This window comes from Aphelocoma coerulescens, chromosome 2, assembly GCF_041296385.1.
Source record: "Aphelocoma coerulescens isolate FSJ_1873_10779 chromosome 2, UR_Acoe_1.0, whole genome shotgun sequence".
NCBI lineage: Eukaryota > Metazoa > Chordata > Aves > Passeriformes > Corvidae > Aphelocoma > Aphelocoma coerulescens.
In genome coordinates, this window is record NC_091015.1 from 70318243 (window position 1) to 70332911 (window position 14669).

A 14669-nucleotide genomic window follows, 5' to 3' on the forward strand; every position below is an offset into this window, starting at 1 on the left:
TGTTGCAGCGTAAAAAGAAACATACCTTTTAGAGACAAGATTCTTGACCATTTAAGATGGTATTTTATGATTTAATTACCTGTTATTTTCCCACCAAAATCATCATCATCTGAAAATCGCCCTTCTCTCTGGTGATACGCCCCAATTAGTGCTGCATATCTTCCCTAACTTCATCGGTCTTCAGACATGCACATACATGTAACAAAAGGACAGACAACAGGAGGACTCTACAGATTCTTTTTACTGAAAATGCTACAGCATAGTAAGAAAAATACTGGAATACACTTGCCTTACAGTGGTTAACTACAGTTCTACCCTATCTTACTCAATCCAGAGTCGGTACTGTGCAAACTGTATTCTTATTATGCTTGTCTGTTAACTTTCAGAGCAAATATGAAACCCAAAGCAACACACCTCACACTGAAACCAAAGCAACAGCAAAAGATTTACTCCTCTTAGGGATGCGAATCTGCTAGTTAGCCAGTCAAGTACAAAGGATGCTGTATAGCTTGACAAGAGAAACACAAGCACACTTACTTTATTTAAAAATAGATGGACATTTGCTCTAGCCAGGAGCAAGTGGATTAACTGAACTGTGAAAGCTGCTCACCACCCCACTTCAAAGAGGCATTTAGGCTATAGTTTTTTTTGTAACTAGACTACCAAGACAGGAATTCTGAGATGGACACTCTATTTAAGCAGTGCAGTCTCAGACATTCACATAGCTGCTCTGCCAATGGAGATCAACAAAGTTGTCCAGATAGGAAAAACTGTGCTTCAGTAAGATTAAATCAGAACAGTCTCTCAAAGCTGAAGTGCAGTGCATATCTTCACTTGCACCTTTTATAAGCATGTGTATCACCTGGTTTTGATGTTCTAAACACTCTATGCATTTAACTATCATATACCTGAATACCATTTAAAGGTAAGAAAAAAGAAAACAAAAAAAAGACTCCAACTTCTCTTACTGAGCAGGGAGAAGAAATTCATATTTCAAAGCATTAAGGCATTTTAGGAATTAATGTAGCTTTCCAGCATGCACTGCTAAGTGGAACAGGATGTACCCCCTTTATGCTGATGAACCTAATAGAATGCTGGCACTGCTGCTCTATAGAGAAATAATGTCTCCCCAATGACTAGGACAATCCAAGACAGTTTCTGGCACACAGAAAGATATTGGGTACATGCTTGAATTGTTAAGATGAATAAAGAATTAAACAGGAATAAAAATGAGTGCTATAGATTAATTTTTTAGTATTAATTCTAAAATTTGTACACTGTATCCTTCTCTGACTTCCTTCACTTGGTGCTTTTTGTCTTAGAGGAAATCTTCATCTTTGAAATCATTGTAGCAATTGCTTAGTACATTATGGTAACTGATGCAATACTAAAAATGATGATCGCCTATTAATAGTGAGTTTGCTTTTGAAACTATAAACCTCTCCAACAGAGCTTCACAGGAATGAATAAAAATACTTGACTGAAAAGTCCAGGAATTTTTACATATTAAAACAAGGAGACATTAACCCTACTCAAAATAAAGCTACTTTCAGTGCCTGATAATATTAGCTATCATTTCTCATAATTTCTTTGCAGATTTTAGGAAACCTCATTATATAATCAAAACATTTTAAATTCACTAGTTTGCAAATTATTCTCAATTTAATCCAATTAAACAACCCTAAAACACATCAGTTATTCATGAAAACACACAAAACAGCATCCAATATAACATTAGCAACTGTTGCATTAGTAACACTAATTTTTAGCAAACCAATTAACATGCAATATTTAGGCACAGTATGTTAATACAGCAACTTGAAGGCTGTTGCAGAGAATGAGCACCTTTAGCAAACACAATAATAAATTGTTTCTTGTCTCCCCACCTCAGCACTAGTTACCCTAGAGCAGGCAATCCTAAGGCAATTTTTATTTAGGGATTTATTCCTTCAAGAGCCAGGGTGGCATTCTCTGCAACTCAGCTTCAGAACAAAGAAATAACACAACATTTCAGAATCCACTCTGCTTTTAAAACCATAGATCTGCACTGATTCCCTCAAAAACACCACCAGCATTTTAGATTAAACACTCCTATTTACAGGACTACTAAATTTCATTTTTTCCATCAATTGTAATGATATTAGGTCCCCTTCCAAAGGTGTCTGATTTGGGTTTTTTTTCAAAAGGACAAATTTGCCAATAAGCAAGGGCCTCCACTGAGGAAATTTGACAAATACATTTAAAAACTCCAGAAACATTCTACCATTCATGACTCGGTGAAAAGCAATCAAGACCTAATGAAGTTAGCAAGGACAATTTTGTGAACAAAGTGGTATGATGCCAAATAAAATTCAAGTACGATTTTGAATCAAAATTAGATGGTAGGTTTTTTTCTAACTTCCTGAGCAGTTCTGTATATGTAAGAGTTTTGTAACAAAAAAACCCTGCCACAACTCCAAATACAGTATGAGTACCCATAGTGGTATCTACTTTTTAAAATAAACAAAGAAATACATCCTTTTTGTATTTTCAGGACTTCCTTCTATGTGAAAATGATACTGAAGGTGATATTTAGGTCCCATTATTATCCAAAACTGTACCAAATGCCCCACGGCTACCCCCAACCTTCTTAACACATCCCTACTTTCTTGAAACAGCCATAAAATATACACAGATACATGCATTATTCACACCCTAGAAAAAAAAAAGGAATAATTTTAAAATTACTGGTCAAGAAACAACCAAAAATATTTTAACTTCAACATGCCTGGAAAGTTAATCTTCACAGAAAGTGATTTTTTGGAGCCCAGTAACTGGTATTAACTGGCACTAAACAAATGAAAATAGAACAAAACAGAAGTTACTTCATTTAAGCACAAATATAAAGATCTAAGCAGATAAAAATCAACCTATATGTCATCCCTTTAATTTCCCCATCTCTTATATTTTATTTGATGAGGAAACTGGAATATAATATTCCCTTGTGTTTTGTCCACTATATATATTTTTATTTAGTTTTTTCTGCTATCTGTCTGACATTCCCAAGAAGAGCCTCAGAACTGTGTTCCTGTTTGCTTCATAATTGGTCTCACTACTTCTGTTGCACTAATTTTTCTAAATTTTGTCTATTATGTGAGCATATAAAAGAAAATTAAGGAAGGTGTACACAGCACTTTGCATAAAACCCTGGCAGCGAATGTGACTTTAAAAGAGAACTCAACCCCACACATTATGATTAAATATTTGTGGCATGTATCAACGCTGTATTGCTATAGTGACTGTGGTACATGAAGTTTTTCAAGGGCCAAATGCAACCCAGATACAGATAACTGCATGTTGTAACACAGATAGCACTTAAAAATCCAGGAGGAAATCTAGGGAATAATTAATGAAAAAATTAATCTATTAATTTCTTACAGGTTTAAAACACAGAAGAATGAAAAATACAAATAAAACACATGTCAAACAAGTACCTTTGCATAAGAGATGTAGCATATGCAGGTCAGAGCAGCAATAATTGCTTCCTATTAAAAATGTTTCTTTGTTATTATCACATTTAGCGGGTCAGATGCTGTCTTTCATTAGGCCTCTTATACAAAGGTGACAATATTGACATTAGAGGTCTAATACAAATAATATTTAAAACATGCTTTTTTTTCCTATATTCTACACAAATTCAGCATTACTTGCTGTAATACCATAGGTTTAAAACCAGAAAAAAAAACTAGGAGCAAATAGGCAATGTTGCAAGATTGGAAAGGCGGAAGTTCTACTGCAATAGATCAGGTTAAATAAATTCTTCATTAGACTGATTGTGCTCAGTATTGCAGGCAGTCCAGCCAGTGTTTTATAATATTTGTAATAATGATCTGGACAAGGGGATCAAGTGCCCCCTGAGTAAGTTTGGGGAGGACACCAAGTTGGGTGGGAGTGTTGATCCACTGGAGGGAAGGAAGGACCTACAGAGGGGTAAGCCAATTGTATGGGAGTTGGCAAGGCAAAGTGCCAGGTCCTGCCCTTGGGTAACAACCATCCCAGGCAGCTCCACAGGCTCGGGACAGAGTGGCTGGAAAAGCCCTGGGGGTGCTGGCTGGCTGCTGTTGAACATGAGCCAGCAGTGCCCAGGTGGCCAAGAAGGCCAGTGGTATCCTGGCCTGTATCAGCAATAGTGTGGCCAGCAAGACCAGGGCAGTGATCAACCCTGTACCTGGCACTGGTGAGGCCACACCACAAGTGCTGTGTCCAGTTCTGGGTCCCTCACTACAAGATCAACATTGAGGTGATGGATCGTGTCCAGAGAAGGGTAACAAAGCTGGGGAAGGGTCTGGAGCACAAGTCCGATGAGGAGTGGCTGAGGGAGCTGGGCGTGTTTAGTCTGGAGAACAGGAGACTCAGGGGAGACCTTAGCACTCTACAACAGCCTAAAGGGAGGGTGTAGCCAGGTGGGGAGTGGATTCTTCTCCCAAGAAACAAGTGACAGGACAAGAGGGAACAGCTTCAAGTCACACCACGGGAGCTCTAGATTAGATATTAGGAAAAATTTCCTCACCAAAATTGTTGTCAAGCATTGGAACTAGCTGCCTAACGAAGTGGTAGAGTCTGCATCCCTGGAGGTAAAAATAAGACCCACAAATGTAGCACTTAGGCAAACGTTTTAGTGGTGGACTTAGCAGTGCTGGGTTAATAGTTGGACTTGATGATCTTAAAAGGCTTCTCCAACTGAAATAATTTTATGATTCTGTGCTTTTTCTATGTAGCACGAATATCAGACATTTTAAGAGAAGCACAAAGCTAGCTCAGGCAGTAGTACGGCACCACGCTGGACAGTGTAAGACAGACTTAGCACAAGAGAGACACACCATAACTTCTGCTGCAAAATTAGTTAGCAAAATGTCATGAAGCATCACATAACGTTTTTCAGTCTCTACAGAGATTGCATTATCAATCATGATATGGTATTAAGGCACAATACACTAAATGTGTATTAAACCACTTGCTTAAGCCACTTCAGAAGCAGCTGTTTAGCTCTTCCACACTGAAACCTTTGCATCTGTATCTAATACATATTCTGTCTCTCTGTGTGAGACTTCATACACTGATATTCTCACATCTATACATGATACAGATTAGAGCAGCAACACAGCAGAAACTACAGCATGACTGAAAGCAGCATAGCTGCTTGTTGCTGTTAGACAGTCTGCATAGGTGTGAGTTTGCTGGATCTCAGGAAAACACAGAAATCCACATCCGTATGATCTGGGATTTGAGGGGCTATTAATGAATTTCAGACATAAGACCTCCTAGCAGTGTTTTCCTCATTGCCCCTGAAAACAGACATTAACTTGAAGGATTTGATTTAACTGCTTATTTTAAAGACCCAGGAAAAAAAAACCCCAGCCAGGAACCATGTAGTGCCCCAAAACTTTACTACTTAAGTGTAAGGCAGTTCCTTCCAGTCATTTGGGACAGCTTCTTTTGGCAGAACAGCTCAGTGTCTAGGAGCCCTGGGGTGTCCAAAGGAAAGAACAAGAGACATTTCAGCTTCTTTTCACACTGAAACTAAATGATCCTTCTAAAATGATGGCTGATTAAGCCCTGTCAATCCAGCTTTAAACGGCTACTAAATATAGAGCCTGGGTGATACACATATTTAACAGATCCCCAGTCAATATCTTACCATTTTATGGTCAATCCTCTACATTTCTTAACAGCTAAGCAGAAGCACATACAGCTACAAGACTCACACACCTGTACGTGAGGCAGCAATTTCACCAAACATTGTTTGGTGAAAATTATATTGAAAAACTTCCTGGCTACTTTTTTTTAAAAAAAAAAAAACAACAAACAAACCCCATACAAAAGATCTCAACACAATGTGCAACTCACTTTGTCTTTTGAGGTGTTGAAGAAGATTGGACAATGAATGAACAAAGTCCACTGGTGGTTTAGAGGATCCAGTCTGTGGGGCAGTACCGTTACTAAGCCTTTTCTTTGGCCTGAGCTTTCTGAACCATTTGCTATGATAGCTCAAGTAAGCTCATAAAAAGACATGTTAGTACTCAAGGCCAGGGAAAATAACAGAATTGTTTTGTGACAAGGCTTTCTAACAGTCTAAACATTTTTCCTATGCCCATATACACATGCATCAGAATTTTCATGTCAGTAGTAGTTGGCATCTCACATCCCATATTGATTAAAACCTCTTCTATTCTTTTGCACTTAAAATTTAAAAAAATCTTCCCCCACCCAGGATGCTGGCTTTTCATTATCATGACTGTTATGGCGCTCTGACCCTTGTCATTCAAAAAACAGACAATCCAAAAAAATACACGTTGTTCAACAAAAGCACCTTATTATTAAAAAAGCAAAGGCACATCACAGGTTTAAGAACTTCCACGCTGGTATCACAAAGAGCAGCAGCATGGACATACCTGAGGACACATGCTCCCTGGTAGCTGGCTATGTGACAACTGCACTAAGTGATATAGTCTAGTTAGCTAAAGCCAACTAGAAAAAAGCCTAAAAATGCTGAGGAACATGGAAAAACTCAGATAATGAGCGAAGATAATCTTAGAGAGATTCATTTTGTTTTGGACAGTCTGTCGAGGACTTGCTTTATATCTTCCTTCCCTGATAAATCTTAGGAAATTAAAATAGCTTGACTTTTTAGGGCAGCAGATTGCCTATGGAGGCTTCCTGGGCTATGGTTTCTCCATATGGGAAAAGAAAACATCAATGACAGAATCACTTTTAAGGGCCAAAGGTTTCTGGGGGTGTGGGGCTGTTCAAAACATTTTGTGCATAATGATTCTAACTTACAAACAGTTTAAAGATGGGCCAAACTTTCAATGTCTGTTTATTACTACTTTTTCATTACTTTTCCATTTTTCTGGATTCCTTGTACACCACAGAATGTGTGCAATGTTGGGGGCTGATTTTTCTGGACATGAGGGTTGCTTGTTAGGATGGCTTTTGTTTTCTTGTGCTGTTGTTTTTTTTTACAGTTGCTTTATGTCTATACTTCTGAAGTCTTACATGCCCCATGGTAATAACCTGGACAAAGTAAAGCAACACTGATCCGAAGGAGTATTTAGGAGGCAGCTGAATCACAAGGAACCAGCTTATTTCTGAAGCACCTGAAAAGTTCCTCTTCCTATTAATTATAGGACAACCTGCACAGCGATCAGTTAAGCTCTACTAACTCTATCATCACCTTCCTGATGATTTTCACCAAACATGTCTAGCCATGAAAAATTATTTTTATTGCATACCTGGAAGTTCCCTTGCTCTGCAAACCAAAAGCCAAACAGAACTGCAAAAAAGCTCCACAATTAGAAACTTCTTGAATTCTCTAAAACTATCAATCAACACATTTCATGCATGCCTGAGTTCAGATATGCTTTGCCTCTACCAGTGAATCCTAATCTCTGATGTTTCCTTTACGTCTGTAAGTTCATTATTTCCCCCATATAGGTATTTTAAAAATAATGAGAGGACACAACACCTGGTGCTTCAATGTCATTGCTTTCCAATTTTCATCTTTGAGAGTTTACACTCAAAATACAGCCTCAAAATTAAGTCATTTCCATGCTTAACATACAGAAGAGAGGAAGAGAAGTGTCATATTTGAACAACAGCTGAGTTCATGAGTTCAAACACTCATGACTGAGTTGTTCATTTTGCTGACAGTTTGGGAAGCAACCCTATATTTACGAAGATCCAGGTTAAAGAAAATTTGGTAGAGAAACAGATAAAACTGTAGGGAGGAAAGCATTCTCTGATAGATTCCTGTCTGATGAATTAAACTAATCATCTTTTAATACCTTTAGTTTGTATATAATCTACCACAAACAATGGAAAAATTGGATTAGATGCATGCTAGAAATTATTTTTGGAGAAAAGCTATTCCACAAGTCCATTAAACAACTCTTACATTGAAAATGAGCTGCTTAGTGAACATTTTTTTTCAATGGCCTATGTTGAACTTCCAATATAGAGCCAAATTTACTTACAACACCTGTATGGCCTTAGTCCTCTTGCATCCAGTAACAAAGATAATAAAATGGTTAAAAGTTATCCTTTAGTTAGAAGTGATCTTTTATATCCTTAGCTCATTTTCCCCCCTCCCTTGGGAGTTTTAAAGTGGATCTCTCAGTAAGACATAGACTTAACCACTTGAATGGAGCCCTTTTTGTCTCTTCATATGGATAAATTAATACTCAGTAACTGTGTGTGTATGGGGGGGATGGCAACATGACTAAACAGCATCATACAAGCAGTAAAGGAGTTATGACAATGACAGTGTTTAGAAAGATACTCCAGAATTGTGGTTCCAGCAGATTTGACAGAACCTTCAACTTCTCACAGAATCAGTTTCTCTTGTAACACAAAAGTACTCTAAAAATAAAGTCCTTTAAGTTATAAAATGTTAAGATAGAGGCTTCCTGTGTATCCCATCGGTCAAATATGATACAATTTCCTTCACACAGACATATACTTAAAAAACACAGTAACACATAAGTAATGTAATCTCAGATTAAAAGGACTAATGAAATCCTCCTGTTATTTTTCTTTCCTTTACTTTGTGAACTTAAATATTGTGTGTATGCCTGAGGGGACAGGTCTTAAATTTAGCTACAGTTTAGATGCTGCTAACTCTGGCTGATCACTGGGCTTACTGAATGATGTATCTCAAACTGAACAGTTCTAGAGAGCATCTAAAATTAACAATTACCTTAATCTAAACACTGGATATTTTAACAAGAAACAGTATTTCCACTTTGCAAAGGCAATACCCATGCAAAGAAAAGAATTAATTTCAGAGTCAGTGTTCTCACTTCTGTGTCCACAGACGACTTGATTACACACATGGGTATTATTTCGTGTTCCAGTTTATCTGCAATTTGAATATACAGTACTCATGCTTAATGAATTAATTAATTCAGGGCAAGTCTCTACTTGGTTACACATGTTAAAACTCCTCTCACTGTAAAAGCGCACCTACATTATTCAGCCATTCAATTTAAATTAATCATTATTGGGGTAAAAAGTCTGTATTTTAACTAGAGAAATGGAACATTTTTAGTATTTAAGGCATTAAAAATAAAATTCCATAATGCATCTAGCAGTTCATTCAACTGCATGCTTCCTGAAACCACTTTCTCAAATATACCAACATTGTATCCTTATTAATACATTTATGCTAGCAAAGGATTAGATATCCTGATTACTCCAGCAAGATGAACGTTATACCAAAAAAATACAACAGTATTGTTTTCTGTACAGTGATCCTTCAAGAATCAGCAGATTTGTTGGCACCTTCTCCTTCAGCTTCCTGATAAGATCAATTTCCTTTGCAATGAGAAGCAAGTATAAATTTCAAGAAAGCTACATTCAGTGAAATTAGACAACTGTATTTTGCTTTCATTCATATACATACCTGATTGGGATGATATAGGAAAACAGGAGGAGGAACCGGAAAAGGTTGCGATACCAAGGGCCTACAAATCCTTGCAAAGTTACCATAACAACTGATAGTGCAACTAAAGCCAAAAACAGGGCTTTGGTCAGTTGATTCAGCTCCAGGTCCAGCAAGCCAACCTGGAGGAAGAAGAATAAATCAAGTTAGTCAGGAGTATTTCTTAAAATTATGCTTCTGCAGTGCGAACAATTAGCAATTATTTGCTTTGGTTATTCCTATGTACTAAAAATCCATGCACTCGTAACAATTAACTGAACTTTGATAACTGCATTGTTATTCCTATGCTTGCACACAAAACATGTTCACTGGTTTTGTGGCAATTATAATTCCCAGAACCAATGTGAACTGTCCCAGCCAAGCCTTTTGAACACCTTGAAGTCTGACACATCCTTCCTCCATTCCTTGTTCCAGGACAGGAACACAGAAGGGCAAGGAGGAAAGAAAATTACAGAAGAACAAACAAGCAGGGACAATTTTCTTCTTTCATGCATGCAACAAAAATACTGGCACTGGGTATTATATTTGTAGGGAGCTCACTGACTGCTAGAATATCAAAACCCTATTAGATTCAAGAATGAACAAGCACATGGGACAGAGCCTGTGACTTCTCACTCATGTGACAAATGCACTGCGACTTGTCACTGTGCTCTCACCCCACTCTGTAAATCTGAACCAATGTCACAGAAATTATTTTTAATTGTATGAAGCTTTCACTTATCCAATATAATAATAAAAACAACAATCAAGTGGAATATCCATTTTCAAACCAATGTAGTAAAACAGAGCTTCAACTACACATGAGTGAAAAGGTATTTGATTTAGAAACATTTTAAGTAAAACATTAGGAGAGGCTATCTTTCACCCACTGTTTCTCATGAAAAAAATATATTTAAGCTATGTAACTAAGACTCTCACCATCTCAATAATGTATGATGTAAGCTAGGGTATTTTTACTCCACTTTTTGGGATGCTCTAGTAGTCAGTAAAATATGTGGGAAAATTATGTCAGGAAGAGTTTCCTAGGCCCCATCACGGATGCCCCTTTTATCTCCAAGTCTTGCCAGTAAGACCAGTAAAACATAACACTTCCTTAGATAACAAACATTCTGCAAAAGAAGCACTTTAAATATAGTTCTTAAAAATTCCAGCAATCTTGCTTACACATGGGCTGTCCCTTCCCTAGAGAACCAGGCAGCTGAAGACCACAGCGGCTGATTTATCAGCTGCATTTAAAAAGCAGCACAACGAGGACAAATATCTTGCAATTTCCGCTGCTTCAACTACTACATAGTTTATGCTTGAATTATTGAGAAAAATAGGTTTTTGGATTAAAATGAAGAAAAATGAAGCCAGGGAAGTAGAGCATGTTTCAAAGCCCAGATCTTTTTGCGTTGACAAAGGCAGCCTAAGTTTCAGGCCTCGCTGAGGATCAGATGAAGTCATTATTCATTCAGTCAGGGAAAAAAGACTCAATTACCTCAACCTAAAGATGCTATCAATGAATGCAAAGTGCATATTTTACTCTATTCATCCAAATCCCATTAAAAAGTGAAAGGAATGATTTAATCTGGCCTTCTAGAGTTGGTCTTTTTTTGTAATAAAATAAAGAATCACTGTCTTGCAATATGCATAAGTACTACCTCACACTTTTTTTTTCCCTGCATCATGGTAGTGAAAGCCTATCTCTCCCCTCTCCACCCCCATAAAAACCCCACCCCACCCCAGAACAGAAATGAATAAAGAGCTTCTTTGGAAAGAATGCCACTTTTTGGACAGAAACATTAAATTTAGTCCACTGCACACTGATATGTAGCTAACTCAAAGCATTAATACCTTTCTAATTGATGAAGACAGATGTGAATTTAAGTTTGGAATCCAACAAAAATGTGTTTGGAGAGGTATCATAACAATGAAAAAGTTGATGCTTTGCTACTGATAATGCCACTGTTTTTAATACAGATCATGCTATTGGCCATAGTAAATTTTGATATTATTTTTTACTATAGAAAGTGAAGGCAATTGCAAAATCCTACTTAAGAAGGCACACAAAGAAAGTTTTAATAGAAATGCATTCTCCATTTCCCAAAATTTAGTTACTCCAATGTACTAAAAGATACTTAATTAGTTTAATTCTGTGCTTTCCACTTAAACAATTTCTGCAGTCGACTAATGAAACACTGTCGAACTATCCAGACAAATTTCATGTAGAAATTCACCAACATTCTCTAAAATTAATCTAAATATTGGAAAAGTGGATAAACTTCATTTTAACTATACTGTGATTGTAGCAAAGCATTTGTAAAATATGCCATCTTACGAAAGCTATTCCTTTTCTTTGGAAAATAGTAATAGAAATAGATGAATAGATGAATTAAGAATTGGAGTAATTTTCTACGTTTATTGTTATTTCCTATATTAGTAAAACAAATTTTCTTCTACTTGTCATAATATTTGTTCTATTTGAAACAACTTAACAAAATTAAATACACCACTGGAAATTTTAATCTCCAAGGGAAAATTTGTACATAATGTGTAAGAAAACCACAATAGTTTTGCAAGGGGGCTGCTCTACGATAATGAAAATGAACACAATAATTGCCTGTATAATTTAAAATGCTACTAATGGCAACAACTGCAAATCCATTTAGCTCCTCTTAATTTATGCACAGAGTTTTAAATAGCTAATGGTTCTCAATAAAGTAATGGCTTATACCATCAATTGTCTACTTGCGTGGTAAAAAAGCTGACAAGTTTTTAAAATACTTCATTTTTGAATGAGGGAATGACTCAAAGTCTACACTTCACATTTTAGACCACAACGTATAATTAATTATCTTAGGAGAAAAATCTGAATTTAATTAAAAAGTTGAAAATGACAAGAACTTTTACGGTTACTGAAGTACAACCTGAACAACAATATTGCTGTTGCTGCCCTAGATGCTTAACTTTTAGGAAAGGTTATATTCTGAAGCTATTATTGTAGCAATAGAACAATTCTTTTAACACTATAAAATGTATATTACTTTGAAAATGAGAACTTTTAAAATGTTAGAATACTGAAATGAAAAATTTGATAATTAAATGTTACAAAATGGCAAAGATTTCTCAAAATAGTCTCGTGCAGCCATTTTTATTCAATTACACTTTAAAGTGCATCAGAAATAATTGCTCATGAATAGCCTTTAAGTGCCCTACTTTAATACTATTGAAGTACTAAGGCACAGTGTTAGGACAGACTTCCCCCTGCAACCAAATTCCTCCACAAAGGTAATTATATTTCAGTAATCAGCCTGGTTCTGCACTGCCAAACACTACATTGACTACAATGAAATTTCATGGTATGCATGTTGAGATGGGCTTGGGTTTTAATTTGCACCACAAACATAAAAATTTTCTTTCCTATTCTTAATACATGCTCTGAACTTAATTTATTAAGCCTTGAATACTAGTATATGATGTATTTTTCCATTAATTGTATCCTACACTTAGCTGTAAAAGGTATTTAACAGTAAATATTTAAAAATACAAAAATTCAAATAATACATCTTTCAGTTGCAGGTTGATAAAAACAAGGTTTGCCTAACAAAAATGATTAGTAGCTTTCCATCATTTATAAAAAAAATTACATAGATTATACTATATAGTCAGCTGCATTTATCCAAACCCCCATGACTTTCTTCAATAATCTGTTAAACCCTCCCTAGTCCCTAGGAATAATAGATTACTAATCTCTGGTTAAAGGCTAAATAAAGAGACACATCCTTACCTATCTACCTTAATCTTTGACACTAAAACCACAAAGAGCAACTTTGGAATCTGCAAGTGTTTCTTCTTTCATAAGTCTCCTAATTCCTATGATTCAAAGTCTTGACTGCTCAGCAATCCAGGTAACCACATTAGGATGAGATAATATAACTATGAATCAAAACAAGTAAATTCAGGTTTAGCAAGCATCTTGCCTTAATTCACTGTACTCAAGTAATGGTCTGCACAAATATGTCTCTCTACAAACCTGACTTGATTAATGTCAAACCTACCAAATCTTGCATACAGTATGGTACACTGTTTAATCAATATCTTTCTCATTCTTTTAACCAGCAGATTCAAAGGTGGGAAAAGCAAAGAAAACACAAAAATATATAAAGTGGCCATTTAGCTAAAAAAGTCACCTGTCCGTGCTTTTTCTGATATCAATTTTCAAACATCTTAATTACTGGTTTAGCTGCAAGAGCACCAATGAAACCTTGAAAACATTTTCTGAAGCACTAAGAACCTTTTACAGGTTTTATTCATTTCAGAATTGAGCAATAATGAAGGGGGAGGACTGGTCTACTTAAGTTCATAAAACTGAAATAAACTTTACTTATTTAGTCCACTCCACTGGACTTATACAGAAGTAATTACCAAAAACCAGTTCATTTGATTCCAGTAACATTTTCTGTCTTTCCTTCGGCAAAAAAAAAAATTCATCCTTCATGCAACCGAACCTTGGAGCAAACTGAAATATTTGGTATCATGTAAATACTGCAGGTTTATGGAACTGAATTACATAATTTCTACACTGATTTCAAAAAATAATTTTAGATATTTATTGTTAATTGTATCCCCAAAGAAACTAATTACAATTACTTGTCTGTATTCTTACATAAATCAGTCCATCTCCAATGCATAGGCATTGAAAACAGCAGAAATTTTAAAACTCAAGAAGAAATACAGGGTCACTTTCCAACAAAAGAGATGTTCAAGTACATTTTTTGTAGTGTTTTGATGCATATTCAAAACCAGAAGTTTAAATGTTCTTAAAAGCAGAATACTTTTATTACGTTTTGAGATTACCCTTCTGACTTGCCTGGCTTTACCTTAACACACTATTCATAAATGCATATTTATGTGTTTTGAAATAAACTAATCATTTTGGAAGCAGAATTCCCTTTTGTAGATAGCAATACCTATAATGCTAAAAGAAAAAAAAAAAAAGAGGACTCAAACAGTTCTTTTTCTCTGCCTCATTTATTCATCCATTTTATATTGTTGCTTTTTCCAGACTCAACATCATCTGAGTTTAGATACTCAAATTGAAGCTCGAGAGTACTCTCAAGGATTTTAGAGGTGCTTAGCCCTCTCTAGTTGTCTACTGTAATAAAAACTGTAAGTGAGCTATTTCCACAACTGCACTTCAGTAAGGCTC

General features: G+C 36.0%; 1 protein-coding gene across 4 annotated transcripts in view; it reads right to left on the reverse strand.

Moving 5' to 3' along the window:
- Positions 1-14669, reverse strand: part of ATP9B (ATPase phospholipid transporting 9B (putative)) — a 157486-nt gene that overhangs the window by 41209 nt on the left and 101608 nt on the right. For all 4 annotated transcript variants that reach the window (XM_069007968.1, XM_069007966.1, XM_069007969.1 and 1 more), the window contains exon 12: positions 9440-9600. In XM_069007968.1, coding sequence (XP_068864069.1) covers positions 9440-9600 — 161 coding nt within the window. The remainder of the gene's footprint in view (positions 1-9439; positions 9601-14669) is intronic.